Source organism: Arachis ipaensis, chromosome B4 (genome assembly GCF_059453495.1).
Source record: "Arachis ipaensis isolate K30076 ecotype BB chromosome B4, ASM5945349v1, whole genome shotgun sequence".
Classification (NCBI taxonomy): Eukaryota; Viridiplantae; Streptophyta; class Magnoliopsida; order Fabales; family Fabaceae; genus Arachis; species Arachis ipaensis.
The window spans coordinates 139,696,815-139,715,235 of NC_142439.1; the positions used below are offsets into that span (position 1 = coordinate 139,696,815).

General features: G+C 36.4%; 2 protein-coding genes across 2 annotated transcripts; one reads left to right on the plus strand and one right to left on the minus strand.

The window, feature by feature from the left end:
* Positions 1–11,959: 11,959 nt before the first annotated feature.
* Positions 11,960–12,478, minus strand: LOC148569448 (uncharacterized). The gene is made up of 2 exons (XM_088483400.1): positions 12,287–12,478; positions 11,960–12,205 (listed from the first exon to the last, which is right to left on the minus strand). The coding sequence occupies exons 1-2, from the start codon at positions 12,476–12,478 to the stop codon at positions 11,960–11,962; spliced, it is 438 nt and encodes a 145-aa protein (XP_088339526.1).
* Positions 12,479–13,811: 1,333 nt separating this feature from the next.
* LOC107635232 (uncharacterized) lies at positions 13,812–17,471 on the plus strand. Its single transcript, XM_016338638.3, has 2 exons — positions 13,812–16,665; positions 17,110–17,471. The coding sequence occupies exons 1-2, from the start codon at positions 13,812–13,814 to the stop codon at positions 17,469–17,471; spliced, it is 3,216 nt and encodes a 1,071-aa protein (XP_016194124.1).
* The last annotated feature ends 950 nt before the right edge of the window (positions 17,472–18,421 follow it).

The following is an 18,421-nucleotide window of genomic DNA, read 5'->3' on the forward strand; positions in this document are numbered from 1 at the left end:
ATTAAAATCAGTCATAATATAAAATATATGTTAAAATATAAATATATATTAAAAATAAATTTAACTACACATATACGTATATTTATATACAAATATACAAATATATTAGTAATTGATTTTCATATCCACAAAGTATATATTTTTGTATAACATGCATATGTTAGGTGAGTGTAACAACAATAATTAAAGTCAAGAGGGAGACTGGCTCCTATATTTAACTAAGGATAGCAGGAAGAAGGAGACTATGAGACAAATGAGATTAAATAATAATTTTTTTTAATAATACTTTATATTCATGTAAAAAATGCATTTAAATTATTCAAGTAATATTGGCTAGACGTACTCTCCTCTTTCTTCACTCATTTGTCATACACGTGCTACATATAATGTACTGTAACCTAAAGTTTTGCTCGACGTAAATCTTTTGCTGCAACATAAATCTTTTTCTCTGCTCACATTTTTTTTTTCTTTTTTTCTGCTTGCGTTCTTCTTTATTGATCTACATTGTCTTTATCGTTCTCCTTTGGTCGCATTCATCTTCTTATTTTCTTCTTTCGATCTGGTTACATTGCATTTATCTTCTTCCTATTCTTCTTCGTTTTTTTCTTCGGTCTACACTTCTGAATCGAAACAATGAATGACTCAACTTCAAATCAGTTGAATGAGGCCGATTTGGATTATTCTTCTAAAACGAATCAAACTGACGAAGTTTGGATTATTTAATTTTGAATCGAATTGAATTGAATAGACGAAGGTGTACTGAATTGAATTGAATTGAATTGATAATTTGTAAATTGTAGGTAGAGCTGTTTGAATTTGATTTTATATAATGGATTATGTTTCGTTTACTCAGTACTATACAATTATTTCACCATAAGTATGTGTTCGGTTCATTATGCAGAAAGCTGTTTGAATTTGATTTTATATAATGTATTATGTTTCGTTCATTCAGTATTATACAACTGTTTCACCATGAGTACGTGTTCGGTTTATTATGCAGAAAGCTGTTTGAATTTGATTTTATATAATGGATTATGTTTCGTTCATACAGTACTATACAATTGTTTCACCATGAGTACGTGTTCGGTTCATTATGCAGAAAGCTGTTTGAATTTCAATTTATATAATGGATTATGTTTCATTCACTCCGTACTATACAATTGTTTCACCATGAGTTATATAATGGATTATGTTTCTTTGGATTATGTTTCTTTCACTCAATATTATACAATTGTTTCACCATGAGTACGTGCTCGGTTCATTATGCAGAAAGCTGTTTGAATTTGATTTTATATAATAGATTATGTTTCGTTCACTCAATACTATACAATTATTTCACCATGAGTACGTGTTCGGTTCATTATACAGAAAGATGTTCGAATTTGAATTTATATAATGGATAATGTTCTATTCATTATTTAGTACTATACAATTGTTTTACCATAATAACATGTTCGGTTCATTTCTGTTATGCACAATTTAAAACTCTTCCTCCTCACCTTCTACTGCTTCTTCACCAGAGAGAAAGAGGAAAAGACAAAAAAATACAGCAGTAATAACAATAAAAGAATGACGCTAAGGAGAAAACACGTGAAAAAGAAGTAACGCAAAAAAGAAGGAGGAAAATGAGGAGGAGGAGGAACACAAAGAAGAAGAAGAAGCGCGAGAAAGAAGAGAAGAAGAAGAGAAAAAGCGTTGGGAAAAAACAATTTCGTATGTGTTAGACGTGTGTATTTTATATTTTATTTAATGGTATTGAATTTTTTCTATTAAACCAACTTAAATAAATTTAAATATAAAATTACATGAATGTATAACATCACTGTATTTTTTTTTTTTTAATTTCTCTTTCCTTGTTTTAATAATAACATAGGTGTACATAATAGATAATAATACACTCGTGATTGTCGTCGTTCCTTATATATACAGTCATACAGAAATAATTATTTTACCATTCTTCCTAGAAACTACTAGAATGTTGACAAAATTCATGCATTAGTTAGACCAACTTAGCAACGCGTGTATTATATTGTGTATCTAGTTTATACATACAAAATCTAAAACATGATCTTCGTGAATGTTGAGCTAAATTAAAATTAGCACAATAATAGTAATATAGTCGGATTTAGAGAACGACGACTCCGTAAAGATAAGGACTTATTACATGGTTGTCTTTCTTTTTTCTTTTATACTTCTATTAAGAAAATAATGATAATGTTGAGAACCACAGGTTGGACAACTCAAGAGTGTGTCTAAGGACAATAGATTTTTTTAATTATTTAATAAAATATAATTTTTTATTATTTAATATTTTTTATATATTTTTTATTTTATTTAAAAATATAAAATAAAAAATTATAATTTACTAAATAATTTAAAAAAAATTAAAAAATCCATTTCCGTGTCTAACGGGTCTTCTATACCAATATTTATCGTCATAATAATGCGTTCTTTGTTTTTGCCATCTATATATATACATGCTTGATGCTTAGCTTCTTGATAAAGAAAAAATAGAATAATCACATTATTGATGATGAACTATTAGTAAAACCAATTATCTAAATGACCAAAAGTTTTAACCTAATATGTGGTTAATAATCTCAGTTTCACTCTCTTTCTTTTATAAAAGAAGTAAAACTGTAAAACATACACAATTAATTAATTGCTTTTTCATAAAAATATTTAATAACAAAAAAAATCAAAACACCGAAATTTATCTTATTTAACATTTATTAATTATTATTAAAATTAATAAATATTAAATAAGATAAATTTAAACTTTTTTTTTTATCTTCCTATAGTATAATATAATTAGCTACAAAACTATTAATCATATATATAGCTTTCATTACTTGTAAGTACTTATCTTTCATGCTACTAAATTATGAACATCTATATAACACACATAGAGTGTATATATAAAAAAAGACGAATAGGAATAAAAAAAAATGACTCCGTCGTTTTTTCTCTCTCTTCTTCAGTAATATTAATAGATGGTATTAGAACCGTTCTTCTTCCATTCATGTCAGCATTTTGTATAGAGGTTATTATGTCGGCGATGGTGTCCTTATCCATAGGAAAATAAATGTTACCCTTTACTTAACTTGAATTTTTGGCGCAATCGCCCGGAAATTGAGACAGTTAAATTTAGTAGATCTGTTCTGCCCAAAATGGGAATGGGCTAGGGTTATGAACTTAGAATCTAGAATAGATAGTATCTAGAATTTAGAATATTCTTATCCAATAAGCCAATATGAGTCTAGTATAGATATTTGTTACAGATATTAAATTATTCCATTTTTTCTTCTAACTTTTCACTAAATTGAATTTAGTGAAAAGTTAGAAAAAAAAAAAAGAAAAGCGTCCATTATCTAATGGATAAAACAGAGGTCTTCTAAACCTTTAGTATAGGTTCAAATCCTATTAAACGCAAATAATTTGTATTATGTATTTTATATTTATATATTATAAATATAACTCTAAATAGAATTTCTATATTTCTAATATATATATATATATAGTACGTACAATCACATGGGCATGTAAATTAACTACAAGAAACTCATCGTCATTAAAAAGGACCTATTTAAATAAAATTTATAAAGAATTAAAGACCAAAAATTTGTTTTAAAAAGACAACAATACCATTAATCAATCTCTCTTAATCTATTTTTTTTCTTAAAGAATGACTTTTCACTATATATATATATATATATATATATATATATATATATATATATTAAACAAAAAAGTATTCTTTTTAATCTTTGAGTTTTAATTCATTCATCGAACTTTTTTTTATATTGGATTATTAGGTGTAAAATCTTCAATAATAAATTAAATTATGTGTTAAACATTGCTATGACCATTTATAAAATATTACTGATATTTTATGTTTTTACACTTAAAATAATATTTTTTATTATAAAATGTAAATGACATTTTGTCCTTTTACAATTAAATTTTTTTATTATAAAACATTACTGATATTTTGTATTATCACCATAATAATATAAAATATTAAAATAATTAAATATTTTTATATTTCATATTAAAATTATCCATATATAAAAATTTTAGTCTCATTCATCTTCTTTGATGTGAACTTTAATTAAAGAAGATGAACTTTAATTTTTAATTTGGTGATTGCTCCCATACCCTAAGATTTGTGATAGAATTCATACATTGTTAATGTGGACCAATACAATATAAATATGTCACATCATTAATTTCAGTCAATTAATAATTAAATAATTTTAAAAAATTAAAATTTAATGTATTTTAAAAGTATATTAAATATTATTAATTATTTTATATACAAATACGAATATGTATATACCTTATTAATCATGTATGATTAACTATAGTTAAGTATTTTTATTTATTAAAATTAATATAAAATTTTTAAAAAAACTCTCTTCTCTTTACCCTCAGCCCTCAGCTCTATCTTCCCAAAACACGACACGAGTCCTGTGCTTCTAATCCAGAATACTTCACCATCAACCTAGATGTGAACTTCTCCCACCACCGCCGTTCACCACTGCTCACCCACACCGCCAAATTCCTTATATCTTTCACTTCTTTTTCTATCTCCATCTCCATCACCCTCTATCCCGTCTCCGTGACCCTGATTACAACGCCCCCTGTTTCCACCTCCAATAGTAGTTTTGTCGCCGTCTCTCACGTCCTAAGCCTCCGTGACCTTTGTGTCCGCCACCTCCGATCCACCAGTGTAGCCGCGTCTCCATCGTCCACACGTGACCCCTGTTCACACCGCCCGCGTCCGGCTCCTCCAACAGCACCGTCGTGTTGCGTCCGCTATCACTGTCGACAGCAATCTATTTCTCCCTCACACGGAGCCAACGGTGACATTAGATTAGGTTTTCATCCTTCAAATTATTCTCTGTTCACTCTCTGTTCAAACAATGAGTTTCATTTTGGTTTTGTTATCTGGACTTGTTTCGCTGCTTGCATGTTCAAACCATGAATTTCATGGTTTGAGTTTCATGGTTTGAACATACAAGCAGCGAAACAAGCCCAGATAACAAAATCAAAATGAAACTCATTGTTTGAACAAAGAGTGAACAGAGAATAATTTGAAGGATGAAAACCTAACCTAATGTCACCGTTGACTCTGTGTCTTTGGCTCAGAAGGGAGAAATAGATTGCTGCCGGCAGTGACGACGGACGCAACACGACGGTGCTGTTGGAAGAGCCGGACGTAGGCAGTGTGAACAGGGATCACGTGTGGACGATGGAGACGCGGCTACGCTGGTGGATCGAAGGCGGCGGACACAGGGGTCACGGAGGCTCAGGACGTGAGAGACAGCGACTACACTGCTGTTGGAAGCGAAAATAGGGGGCGCTATAATCGGGGTCACGAAGACGGGATAGAGGGTGATGGAGATGGTGATAGAAGAAGAAGTGAGAGATAGAAGGGATTTGGCGGTGTGAGTGAGCGGTGGTGAACGGCGGTGGTGGGAGAGGTTCAGATCTGGGTTGATGGTAAAGTACTCTGGGTTAGAAGCACAAAGCTCGTGTTGTGTTTTGGGAAGAGGGTGAGGCCTGAGGGTAAAGAGAGGAGAGTTTTTTTTTTATTTTGTATTAATTTTAATAAATAAAAATACTTAACTATAGTTAATCATATATAATTAAAGTATATACGTATTCGTATTTGTATATAAATAATATTTAATATACTTTTGAAATATATTAAATTTTAATTTTTAAAATTATTTAATTATTAATTAATTGTGATTAATAATGCCACATGTCTATATTGTATTGATCCACATCAATAGGGTATAAATTCTATCACAAATCTTGGGGTTTGGGAGCAATCACCAACTAACTTTTTTTACTTTCACAAAAAAGACACATGGCATACCAGGCCAGTTACCAAGAGTAATTCAAGCAACTATGGTAATACCATCTAGGGATGTCAATGGGGCAGGGCGGGGGCGGGGGATGCCTCCCTGCTCTCCATCCCCGCCCTAAGATTTGCTCCCCATCCCCGCCCCATTCCCTGCCGTAGGGGAATATTGCTCCCCATCCCCATTCCCACGGGGCCCCATTCCCCGCGGGGACCCCATTCTCCATGTACATAATAGTTCTAACTAATTATTAATTTCCATATGAATAGAGCTGCAAGTATCTATCTTATACAAAAACTGCAAGATTTTATACAAAAAGTCTAAATGACACGATGGTGACTTCTTTCGAAATAACGCAATGGGGACGCAACGACGAACCAAAGGACAAAGTAGTAGACAAGGTGGGAGACGCGACAATAGAAAGGAGAATGGACACGACGGCAGAGTTACGAAAAGGAACGCTGCAAAAAGAAATTATGACGCGGTAAGGGTGATGGCACGATGAGGTGTGACGATGCGGTGAGAAGGGTGACGAGGGGGTGGCTGCAGAGAGGTTGGATGAAGTATGGACTGCCTTAAGAATCTCTGAATTGAAGAAGGGTTATGCAAATAAAGATTAGGAGTTTTGGGTTTCTATATATATGTGTGTGTGAGAAATGTCTAAAAAACATATATGAGAAATAAACTATTAAGGATAATTCAAGGAATTCATAAATTTCGGGGAATAGCGGGGACGGGGCGGGAATCCCCACTCGGGTCCCCGCGCCTGCTTCGGGGGAATTTTGTCCCCATCCCCATCCCTGCAGAAAAAATTCCCTACAATCGGATCCCCATTCGGAACAGTCCCCACAGGGATCCCCGCGTCTCGGGAAATTTTTCCATCCCTAATACCATCAAGCACCAAGGCAAAACAAGTAAATTTGTACAAAGGGAACTATTGCTAGACTTTTCAGACTAGACCATCACTGCCAAAACTCAATTCAGCAACGGATGATCTCTTTTTTTCTCAAAATAAATTCCTTCAATCCTCTATTTTTAAGTATCAATAGTGTTAGAGTAAATAGCCAAATTGGTCCCCGAAAGATAGCCCATTCTGCAAATGAGTCCCCGTAAAAAAAAGATAATAAAATTTGTCCCCGAAAGTTTTAAAATTGGTAACGTTTGTCCTTCCGTCAAATGTTTCAGTAACGGCGTGAAGATATGCTGACCTGGCCGTTAGTGTGACACGTAGGCTAAGGATGAAACGGCGTCGTTTTCTTAGGGGCTCCTTTACAACGCTTGGTTTTCATCCCTGTTTCGTATTCTCTCTGAAGTTGCATCCTTCTCCCGAAAAGAAAGAACCCCTGCAGTCCCTTCATCTCTCAAGTTGTTTCCTCCAGGAAGACAAAGCATTGAACGGCGACGACCAGGCTTGACCGACGACGACAGTGTGCTGGAGTTGTTGGTGAGCAGTTTGCGACGACGTTGGTCAACCGAAAAAGGCACTCCATCGCCTTGCGTGAGAGGTAGGTTAGCTAGCTTTTCTTATTTTGTGAGAGTGATTCTGGTTTTATCTCCTGATCAATGTGGTTGTGTTATTGTTGGACTTCCATTTTTACTGTTTGCAATGTTAGGGTTTAGGAGAATGTGTTCAGGCTTAGGGCTTTGGTGATTAGCCATGATATGACCCTGTTTTTAGATTGTTGAGAACGTTGTTTGTGCTATGTGTATGTGCATGTGTGTGTGTTAGATACATTTTGGGAGTTGATGTTGAATATGCTTTGCCTCTCCATGAAATAAATTTGCATGAGTTGTTGCTGTTTTGGTTTCAGATGGAAGGTCCCCCAATGACCTTTGTATTTCACCATGGCGGGAAGTTCCAAACAGATGAGTCAGGCTATCTGTGTTATGAACCAGATAATACTGAAGTATTAATGGGTGTAAATGCAGACACTCTAGACGTTTTCTTTGTGAAGGGATACTACAAGGAGCTGGGATATGCTGAGATGAACAACTGCCTGTGGAAAGTTCCTGGAACGCTGCTGGAAAATGGGTTGAGGAAGCTAGAAAATGACACAGATCTGTTGAAATTGGTTAAGGATTGCAGGAGGAATCATCACCTTATCAACATCTATTTTGAGCATGTTGTGTCTAAGCCACACGTAGTTGACTGCATGAGTGAGGATGATGATGAAACACTTTGTTTGCCAACCATCCCTGAAGAAGCAGAGAAACCGAAGAAGGACCACAGTGATGCAATGTCCCAAGATTACTGTAAGACAACAAAAAAATCACCTCAGCCAAAAAGAGCCAAAACTCAGCCCACTCCTAAGGCTACTCCTCAGCCCACACCTAAGGTAACTCCTCAGCCCACACCTAAGCCCACTCCTCAGCCCACAAATAAGCCCATACCTAAAGCCACACCTGAGCCCACACCTGAGCCCACACCTAAGCCCACACCTCAGCCCACTCTTGAGCCCACACCTAAGCCTAACCCCCAACCCACATGTACGCCCACACCTAAGCCCACTCCAAAGCCCAAACCCAAGCCCATGCAAAAGCCCGTCCAGCAACCCAAACCTTGGACTAAATCCCAGGCTGCTAAAGGGAGTAGCAAGGCTACAGCAGCCGAGAAGATCAGCAAGAAGGTGAAAGCCACAACCACTACAAGATCTGGAAGGCAGGCTAAGGCAACTCCAGTTGCAGTTGATAGTCAATCTGATGATTCAGATTCATATGATAGTGCTGAAGACAGTTTGTACAAGCCTGCAAAAGGTGCAGGAGATTCCATAGACAGCAGTGAGAGTGATAGTGGAGTTGATGGAGTAGAGTCTTCTTGGGCCAGGAAAGTAGATCACAGAGAGAAACATAGGCCTGCTGCTGACAGAAGAAGGGAGAAAGCTATTGACACTGATGACTCGAGCTATGAGGACATCGAATCTGATGAATGCTCTGATGGAGGTATTTAGTGATTAATTGTGTGTCTGTTATTGAATTTACTTGTTTAACAGATTTGATTCCACTAATGTAGTTTTTCTACACAAATCTGATGGTATTTTCATGTAATTTCAGATTCAGATGACGAATTTGGTTGGGAAGATTCATCAGATGGAGATGAGTGGAAGTCAGAAGATTCTGCCCATAAGTTAGACTCTGAAGATGAAGGGCCAGCTGTGTATCCACATTATAATGACAAGGCCAAATTTGGTGATCTGAAGTTTGAGGTAAGTATGGTTTTCAAATCCAAGCAACATTTTATGGCTGCCACTAGAGATTACACTATACAATGGGGTAGGAATATTAGGTTATGTAAGAATGACAAGGTTAGAGTGAGGGCGGTTTGTAAGTGTGAAGACTGTCCATGGGTAGTATATTGTAGACACAACCCCAGTGATGGTTCCTGGCAGATAAAAACACTAGTTGACAATCACACTTGCGCAAGAAAGCGAAAAAACAGAGCTGCAACATTAGAATGGACTGTGAACAAGTTATACCCAAAACTTAGGAAGCACCCTAAGATGAAGCATAGGGAGGTGTATGAGTGGTTTGTTAGGAAGTGCAATGTGAAGCTGAATAGTTCATGCATAACCCGAGCCCTTAAGGCATCTAGGAAGATAGTTGAAGGGGATGAGATTGCTCAGTACGGGTTGATATGGGATTATGCACATGAATTGCTCACTGCCAACCCAGGATCCACAGTTCAGGTGGGTGTGATTCCCATAACTGATAATCCACCACAGTTCGAGAGATTTTATGTCTGTCTAGATGCTTGTAAGAAGGGTTTCAAAGCAGGTTGTAGGCCATTGATAGGTCTAGATGGTGCATTCCTGAAAACTTTACACGGAGGACAGCTTCTCACTGCATGCGAACAGGATGCAAACAATCACATTTTTGTGATTGCGTACGCAATTGTTGATGTTGAGAACAAAGAGAACTGTAAATGGTTCTTGGAGCTGCTCCTATCAGACCTGGGAGAATATGAGGCAAAAAACTTGTGTTTCATATCAGACATGCAGAAGGTGAGGACTAATTTGAATCACGATTTGATTTTTAAGGACTCTTTTGATTTAATGATGCTTCTTTGAGGACTGTTATGACTGTATATCTTGTCGGGCTTGACTTTTTTTTCCAGGGGTTAATACCAGCAGTCAAGGAACTCGTCCCAGCTATTCCACACAGATTTTGTGTGTGGCATTTGTGGAGGAACTTCTCGAAACAGTGGGGCAGCGTCGAACTTAAGGACTTGGTCTGGGAGTGTGCAAGATCGAGGACCCCGGTTGAGTTCGAGAGGAATATGAATAGAGTCAAAAGGATCAATCAAAAAGCTTGGGAGTACTTAGCCAAGTGGCCGAAGGAAGCTTGGAGCAAAGCCCATTTCAGTGAAGGGCCAAAGGTGGACAACATTTGCAACAACGCTTGTGAATCCTTCAATGCAAAGACGAAGCATGACAGAGGTAAGCCTATTCTGAGTCTGGCAGAGGAGGTACGAAGAATGGTTATGAAAAGCATGTCTGATAATAGACTGAAGCTTCTGAGTTATCAAGGAAAACTTGCTCCATTTCAGCAGAGTAGGCTGGAATCTCTTATTAAGTTATCCAGAAACTGGGCTCCATACTGGTCGGGTGATGCGAAAGAGGAAGTATATGAAGTCCAAGGATGGCCTACTAATATGGTGGTAGATCTGGGGAAGCATACTTGCTCCTGCAGGTTTTGGCAGTTGACAGGTTGAATTCATAACTTATTTCATCTTTCATATGCATACCTTGAAAAATACTTAACTGAATGCCTTTTTTTTTCTGAAAAATATAGGCATGCTTTGTATGCACGCAATATCAGCCATCCAAGAAAAAAATGATAAGAGTCCTGAGGAGTATTGCCACGAATGGTTGAGCATGGATGCTTACAGAAGAACATACCAATTCAATGTTAATCCTGTCAAGGGACAAGATCTATGGGAGAAAACTGGTTCTCCTGCACCTGTTCCACCTCCTATCAAACCCAAACCAGGCAGACCAACAACAAATAGAAGGAAGGACAAGGATGAAGGACCCACTGGCACGAACACAAAAATGAAAAGGAAGTATGCTCCAATTCGGTGCATGTACTGTGGAGAGGTGGGCCACAACAAGAGAACTTGCAGCAAGAAAAAGCAGGACGATGCTCAGGAGAAAGCAAGGATGATGCAATTGCAGCTTGCAGCTGTTCAACAACCACAACCTGCACCTGGTCCAGAAGCAGAAAAGGAAGATCACACTCAGCCTATACAGACACCACCTGCAGTTGCAGTAGCTGCTCCAGATGAACAAACTGAAATTCCTGTTACTCAGCAGCCTCAGCTTCCCCTGACACAACAGTCCCAAACCTCAAGCAATGTCACTCAGGTAATGTTGTAAAAGGTTTTAATTTTAGCATTGTTTACTGTAGCTATTTTTGATTTCAGAGAATGATGAAAACTGTTTGATGCAGACTAGAAAAAGAGGAAGGCCTCCAAAACTCCATGTAACCAGGGCCAGGGCAAAGGGAAATGCCTCTCCAGGAGCACATGCTGTATCTGCTGAAACCATCAAGGGTAGCAGCTCCGCAACAGCCAAGAAACTTGCCAGCTTCATGACATTTGTTCCAACTCCGGGTTTCAAACCTCCCAGAAAGAAAGACATGGAATGATTTTAAGACTTGAAGACATAAGATATAGGGCATCTAGTATCTGTTATTTTGTCGGGGCTAAATTTTAGTTTTTATAAACAATGTGGGAGTTGTGGTATTTTCAATAGCCCTGTTTTTTGTATAGCCCTTTATGGTGTACTGCTTTGAACTGTCAGCTACAACCTTCTGGATTATTATCATGTTAAAACAATGTTCTTATTTGAATTTCAGACAATGGAAACTACTTCACCATTGGTGATGTTGTCATGTTTTTCTATTCCTACTTCACTTAATTTTTATTCTGCTATGACTGATTTGCTTATATTATGTTATGATCAACAAAAAAATTGCATGTAAATAACCTTTTTACTAGTAAATAAACATCAACATACAGGGTTTTCACAACAACAGAAAACTGTCAAGGTTCACAGCATCATCCTTTTCACCTTTTGACAGTAACTGCTTCACTTCCCACTAAAGAACATACACATAATCATAAAAACCAAAATCACAACTATTAATCCAAAATACAGCTGCATCCTAAGTGCTTTTACTTCAGCTTCTACGGTCATCATTCTCCAAGATATGTTATGGTTTAACAAAGCAGCATCACTCTCCATTTGTGCATCAGTTTTAACTTCTCCTAAGTTCTCTAATCCTTCATAATCGTCGTCCTCAGCCCACCTAAAGTAATTGCAGTGGCTGCCCTTCTGCACAACCTCAGGGAACCAAATTGTCAAAATCCAACTAAAAACATTTGAAGCTTCAAGAACACTACACTGATAACTCACCCGGTATCTTGGACAAGCATGGAACAATCTATCAGGATTTTCTCTTGTCCCAGACTTCTTGATCACTGTCTTCAGCCCACAAAAGCAAACTTGGTCGGAGTTCTTCCTCCGCCACCGCAGCGAAGAGCTCGAGGCATGGCTTCCGTGTGATTGCGACACATGTCCACTGCGACCCCCACCTGCGCTACCCATCGTGCAACCGCTCATGAATTTTCGGCCTCTGCAGAACCAAGCTCAAGCTGCAGCAACAATGGCAATTTAAAACGAAGAGGGGATTAGGGTTTGGGAACCTAGGACTAATTTGACATACATATGGAAACATATCTTGTCACCAGCCACTCTGCGCCAAGCTGGCATGCTCATATGCCACACTGACAGCCAACTAAGCAACAGTTAACGGCGTCACTGACGGAATTGACGGAAGGACTAACGTTACTAATTTTAAAATTTTCGGGGACAAATTTTATTATCTTTTTCTTACGGGGACTCGTTTGCAGAATGGGCTATCTTTCGGGACCAATTTGGCTATTTACTCAATAGTGTTAGAAAGAAAAGACTTGAACTAACTTATTTGGTTGATTGAATGGTCAAATTACTGATCTATTTAAATAAGTATTTAATATTTACAAATTTTAAAAATTTTGAATTAGAATCTTTATATTTTTCTAACATTTTTTTTAATGCCAAAAATTGATTAAAAATATTATTGTCTATCTAAAATAATCTTGTGGTCCATTCTCCTAAAAATTTATTTAAATAGGAGATATATTTTAATAATTTTGATGTAATTAGTCTTTCTTTATAATTAACCCGTGTTAGCGGTCCTCTTAATTAGGATTAATTTCCCAATAAATAATCTCTACAAAAGTTGTTGCGACTATTAAGTAATAGGCCAATTAAATTAAAGGACTAATTATTTTTTGGTGAGCGTAATTCTTTCTTTATATATGTCTTTTTCCAAGCAATTGAAAATTATCACCCCATCCTTTCAGACACAATAATTTTTAGTCCAGTGAATAGTTGACGTACATTTTCTTTAGCCAACTTGCTTTCTAAAGTAATGTATATTCAAAATCCTATAGAAAACTAAAATAAAATAAAAGACACTCATGCTTAATTTTCTTCAAAGTAATGCGACTGGTCATGAAAGACAAGGAGCCATGGACATTGTTTACAACATAGAAGAATAAAATTTATGACAACCAAAATGGGAACGTGCCTTTATTTAAGGACAAACTAACTATAGTTACAACGTAAGTTACGAAACGTTTGTCTCAATTTATGCATAGTTTAAGGATCATGTTTATTTACATTGTAGTCATTTATTGACCTATAACACTCGGTTTCTTTTTACCTTGTGAAACTATTTATAATATAATATATAACATATAACATATGATATAATACATTATATGAGAATCTATACGGCCATACCAACTTCAATAATCATCAACATCACATACCTAATACTATTGTCTTCAAATATTTGAATTCAGAAATCAAATCCAATTATTGTACAAGAATCATGGTACCATTATTGTCTCAAACTATGTTCATCACATTCATCATGTGTATGATTCTAACACTCCCTTCAACCCAAGTTGCTGGAGATAATGAAGATAGTGAAGCAAATGCTCTCCTGAAATGGAGATCTACCCTTGACAACCATAGTCAAAGTCTTCTATCATCTTGGAACAGCACTACTAGTCCATGCAAATTTGAAGGAATTCAATGTGATAATAATAAGTCAAACTCTGTCTCCACCTTAATTCTTGCAAATTATGGACTTAAAGGTACACTCCATGGACTAAACTTTTCTTCATTTCCCAACCTTGTTAGCATAGACATTAACAACAATTCCTTCTATGGTACCATTCCTCCACAAATTGGTAACTTGTCTAGAATTACCAATTTGAACATGTCTTATAATCGTTTCAATGGTTCAATTCCCAATGAAATGTGGGCACTGAGGTCATTACATAAGCTTGATCTTTCTAACTGCCTTCTCAATGGTAGCATATCTGCTAATATAGCAAACTTGACCAATTTGTCACACCTAGATTTAGGAGGAAATAATCTAGAAGGCAAAATTCCCCAAGAAATTGGGATGTTGAGGAACTTAGAGTATTTAGGAATTGCAGGAAATTCTCTTGTGACAGGATCAATTCCAAAGGAGATTGGAATGTTAACAAACCTGAGGTTCCTTGATTTGTCATATTGTCCTCTCTCTGGCACTATCCCTTCAGAAATTGGAAAATTGACCCATTTGACTTTTCTTCAATTCATTCAAAACAACCTCTTTGGTCCAATTCCACCCTCCATTTGGAACTTGACTAACTTGACTAACCTTTTACTTTCCACCAATAATTTTTCTGGTCCAATCCCAAGTTCAGTTGGGAAATTGGTTAATCTTGAAATGCTTGATCTGTCTCAAACTCAAATGTCTGGTCCTATTCCTGATTCTATTGGAAACTTGACAAAGCTCACCACATTGTACTTGTACCAAAGCAAATTCTCAGGAGAAATTCCTTCAACTATAGGAAACTTGGTCAATTTGAATGTTCTTGTCCTTGCAGAGAACAATTTCTCTGGTCCTATTCCTTCAACTTTAGGTAACTTAATTAGGCTCACTGATCTTCAATTAGCCACAAACAAGTTCAATGGTAGCATTCCAGAGGAAATGAATAATGTCATAAACTTGGGAAATTTGCAGCTATCTGAGAACAATTTTGTTGGTAGTTTGCCATCACAAATATGCTTAGGTGGTGCATTAACCAACTTCAGTGCTGATCATAACAATTTCAATGGTCCAGTACCAAGAACCTTGAAGAATTGCTCTAGTATCCTTAGAATAAGGCTTGATTCAAACCACATTGAAGGTAACATAACAGAAGATTTTGGTGTATATCCAAATTTGGACTACATCAATCTCAGTGGCAACAAGTTTTATGGCCACATTTCTCCAAACTGGGGAAAATGTCCTAAACTTACTAGTCTTATAATTGGAAGCAACAATGTCACTGGTGTTATACCATTGGAACTTGTTGAGGCAACCAATTTAGGTATGCTCGATCTTTCATCGAATCAGTTGGTTGGAAAAGTTCCCAAGGAACTTGGCAAGTTGAAGAATCTAGTCCAAGTCAAAATTGGCAACAACCTTCTTTCAGGAAATGTTCCAACAGAAATTGGACAGCTTCAGAGTCTTGAGATCTTGAATCTTGGAGGAAACGAGTTGAACGGCGCTATTCCAAAAGAAGTTGTGGATTTACAGAAGCTAAGGGAGCTGAATTTGAGCAAGAACAAGCTTGGTGGAAGCATTCCCTCTGTGTTTGGCCAATCAATGGTATCTCTTGATCTCAGTGGAAATTCATTGGATGGAACAATACCAACAAGCCTTGGAGGGTTACAACACTTGCAAGTGTTGGATTTGTCACATAACAATCTTTCAGGTACTATTCCATCAAAATTCAGCCTGACATTGGAATTTGTGAACATGTCAGATAACCATCTTGAAGGGCCAATTCCAAATTTTCCTGCTTTTCTCAATGCTAGTTCATTCAAGAACAACAAAGGTTTGTGTGGGAATATCAAAGGATTGGTTCAATGCTCAACCAACCTCAAAAAGAGCAGCAAAAAACACATCTTATTGTTGGTATTAATCATTACTTTGGTGAGTCTAGCAATGGTTCTTTGTGGGGTTGGAATTGCAATGTACTTTCTTTTCAGAAGTAAAAGGAAATTGAGAAACCAAAGTGAAGTCCAAGCCAAAGAAGGAAGAGTTGAACCAGACTTTACAATATGGAGCTATGATGGGAAAATCATGTTTGAGAACATCATTGATGCTACTAAGAATTTTGATGATTACTATCTCATTGGTGTTGGAAGCCAAGGACATGTTTACAAAGCTGAATTGCCTTCAGGACAAGTTGTTGCTGTGAAGAAGCTTCATAATGTGGTAGTAACTGATGGAGAAGTTTCAAGAACAAAGGCTTTTACAACTGAAGTTCAAGCATTGACACAGATAAAGCACAGGAACATCATAAAGCTCTATGGATTCTGTTCACATTCACAGTTCTCATTTCTTGTTTATGAGTTCTTGGATGGTGGAAGTTTGGATCAAATACTAAGCAATGAGACACATGCTGCTGAATTTGATTGGGATAAGAGGGTGAATGTTGTTAAGGGCGTCGCGAATGCTTTGTCTTACATGCATCATGATTGTTCGCCTTCTATAGTTCATCGCGATATTTCGAGCAAGAATGTTCTGTTGGATTCAGGGTATGAAGCTCACGTTTCAGATTTTGGGACTGCTAAGTTTCTCAAGCCTGGTTCATATAGTTGGACAACATTTGCTGGTACTTTTGGCTATGCTGCTCCAGGTTACACCTTTTCCCTTATAACTTTGAAATGATAGTGATCACATCATTTTTCACTTGTCCTGTTTGTTTTAGATTATATTTCATGAATCATTATTGGTGCCTAGAGTTATATTTTACAGCTCAATTTTGCTTATGGTTGAGATGCATTAAGTGATAATGTAAAACTGATTGTTGAAGTTGTGTGACAAATTACACATTATTTCTCAATCTTTCTTTCACATGCTAACATGTCATTTAATATGATACATCGTTAAAAACTCAAAATAACTATATTTGACAAGCAATTAATTACTTACATGGCATAGATTTCAACTATTAAAGTAAAATATACTTGTAATTTCAAATTCTAAATTATATATTTACTTGTATCTTGAGTTTTCCATGAAGAAAGTATTGACTTAGTAATTATATTTTGCTTCTTTGTTTTGTGTTATTTTGGAACAGAACTTGCACAAACTATGGAAGTGAATGAGAAATGTGATGTGTATAGTTTTGGAGTACTAGCTTTGGAGATTATCATGGGAAAGCACCCTGGGGATCTCATTTCATCATTAATGTCAACATCAACAGCATCAATGGTCAATGATTTGTTACTAATTGATATCTTAGATCAAAGGCTTCCTCAACCCAACACCAAGAGTCCAATTGTTGAGGAGGTGATCTTGGTTGCAAGGTTGGCATTTTCTTGCTTGACAACAAGCCCACGTTCTCGTCCAACAATGGATCAAGTTTCTAAGGCCCTTGTAATAGGAAGATCCACTTTGGTGGACCAATTTCCAATGATCAGAGTTGGACAACTATACTGATTGTTTTTTCCAACACCTGAGAGGTAGTAATTTTTTTGTCTGATGATGAACAAGGAGTAGCTTTGTCCCGCTTAGTCTGTAATTAGGGTTTTTTTTTTGGATCTCTTTATACCGTTTCTAAACCCAAAAAAAAAAAAAAAACAACTACACCTGTGCAAAAATTACTCAATCATAATCTTAGAGAACGATACTATTTACGGTCCCAAAAAAAAAAAAACATAGTATAGTAGTATTTAGTATTTACAATGTTGCTAAATAATGATATTATTTCTATGCTACTCCTTTTAAGTATTGCTAATATTTCATAATCATTATATCAACCATAGTAATAGCCACGGTAATTTACTAAAAAAATTAGAAAAAACTACCAAAGTAAAGTTTACGAACGCTGATAAAAGTACTCATAAATTAAGAAAATTAACGTTGTATCTATAAAAGATGGATTCCGTACTACAAAAGTATTCAAATCTTAATTTTTTTTTATTTTTTAATAAAATTTTCAAACTACCCCACCCTCAACCCCATTTTACTGTCACTCTCTCTCTTCTCAGTTCTTCTTCTTTCTTTACTTCTTCCTCTTTCAAAAACCTTCACAGAGTCACAGAACTCTCTTCCTACTACTTCACTGTCGTCTGCAACCCACCTACCCCATCACCGCCAATCTCCTCCCCTCTCACTCTTAAGGCGACTACAACACTTTCGTCGCACGCCTGTGACCCAATCTGAGGATAACGTCGCCGTGGCATGCCTGACTCAGCCGAGGAGAACGTCGTCGTTGCGCTCCTGAGGAGAGAAAAGTCGTGGTGCTGCTGCATGCAGACTAAGGGTTCGATAAAGAGAAATCGGAGAAGAAAGGGAGGCGGCGCTGCTGACCGTCGACGATGTTACACCCGGCGAAGAAAAATGTATTTCTTTTTTTTAAACATTTTTATTTTATTTTTTTTCAGAAA

Bases quoted from the DNA above. Each gene is read 5' to 3' on its own strand.
- LOC148569448 (XM_088483400.1), bottom strand. From the start codon at position 12,478: ATGGGTAGCGCAGGTGGGGGTCGCAGTGGACATGTGTCGCAATCACAC. The intron at 12,206-12,286 runs GTGAGTTATCAG...GAGGTTGTGCAG, and splicing joins ATGCTTGTCCAAGATACCGG to AAGGGCAGCCACTGCAATTA.
- LOC107635232 (XM_016338638.3), top strand. From the start codon at position 13,812: ATGGTACCATTATTGTCTCAAACTATGTTCATCACATTCATCATGTGT. The intron at 16,666-17,109 runs GTTACACCTTTT...ATTTTGGAACAG, and splicing joins TTTTGGCTATGCTGCTCCAG to AACTTGCACAAACTATGGAA.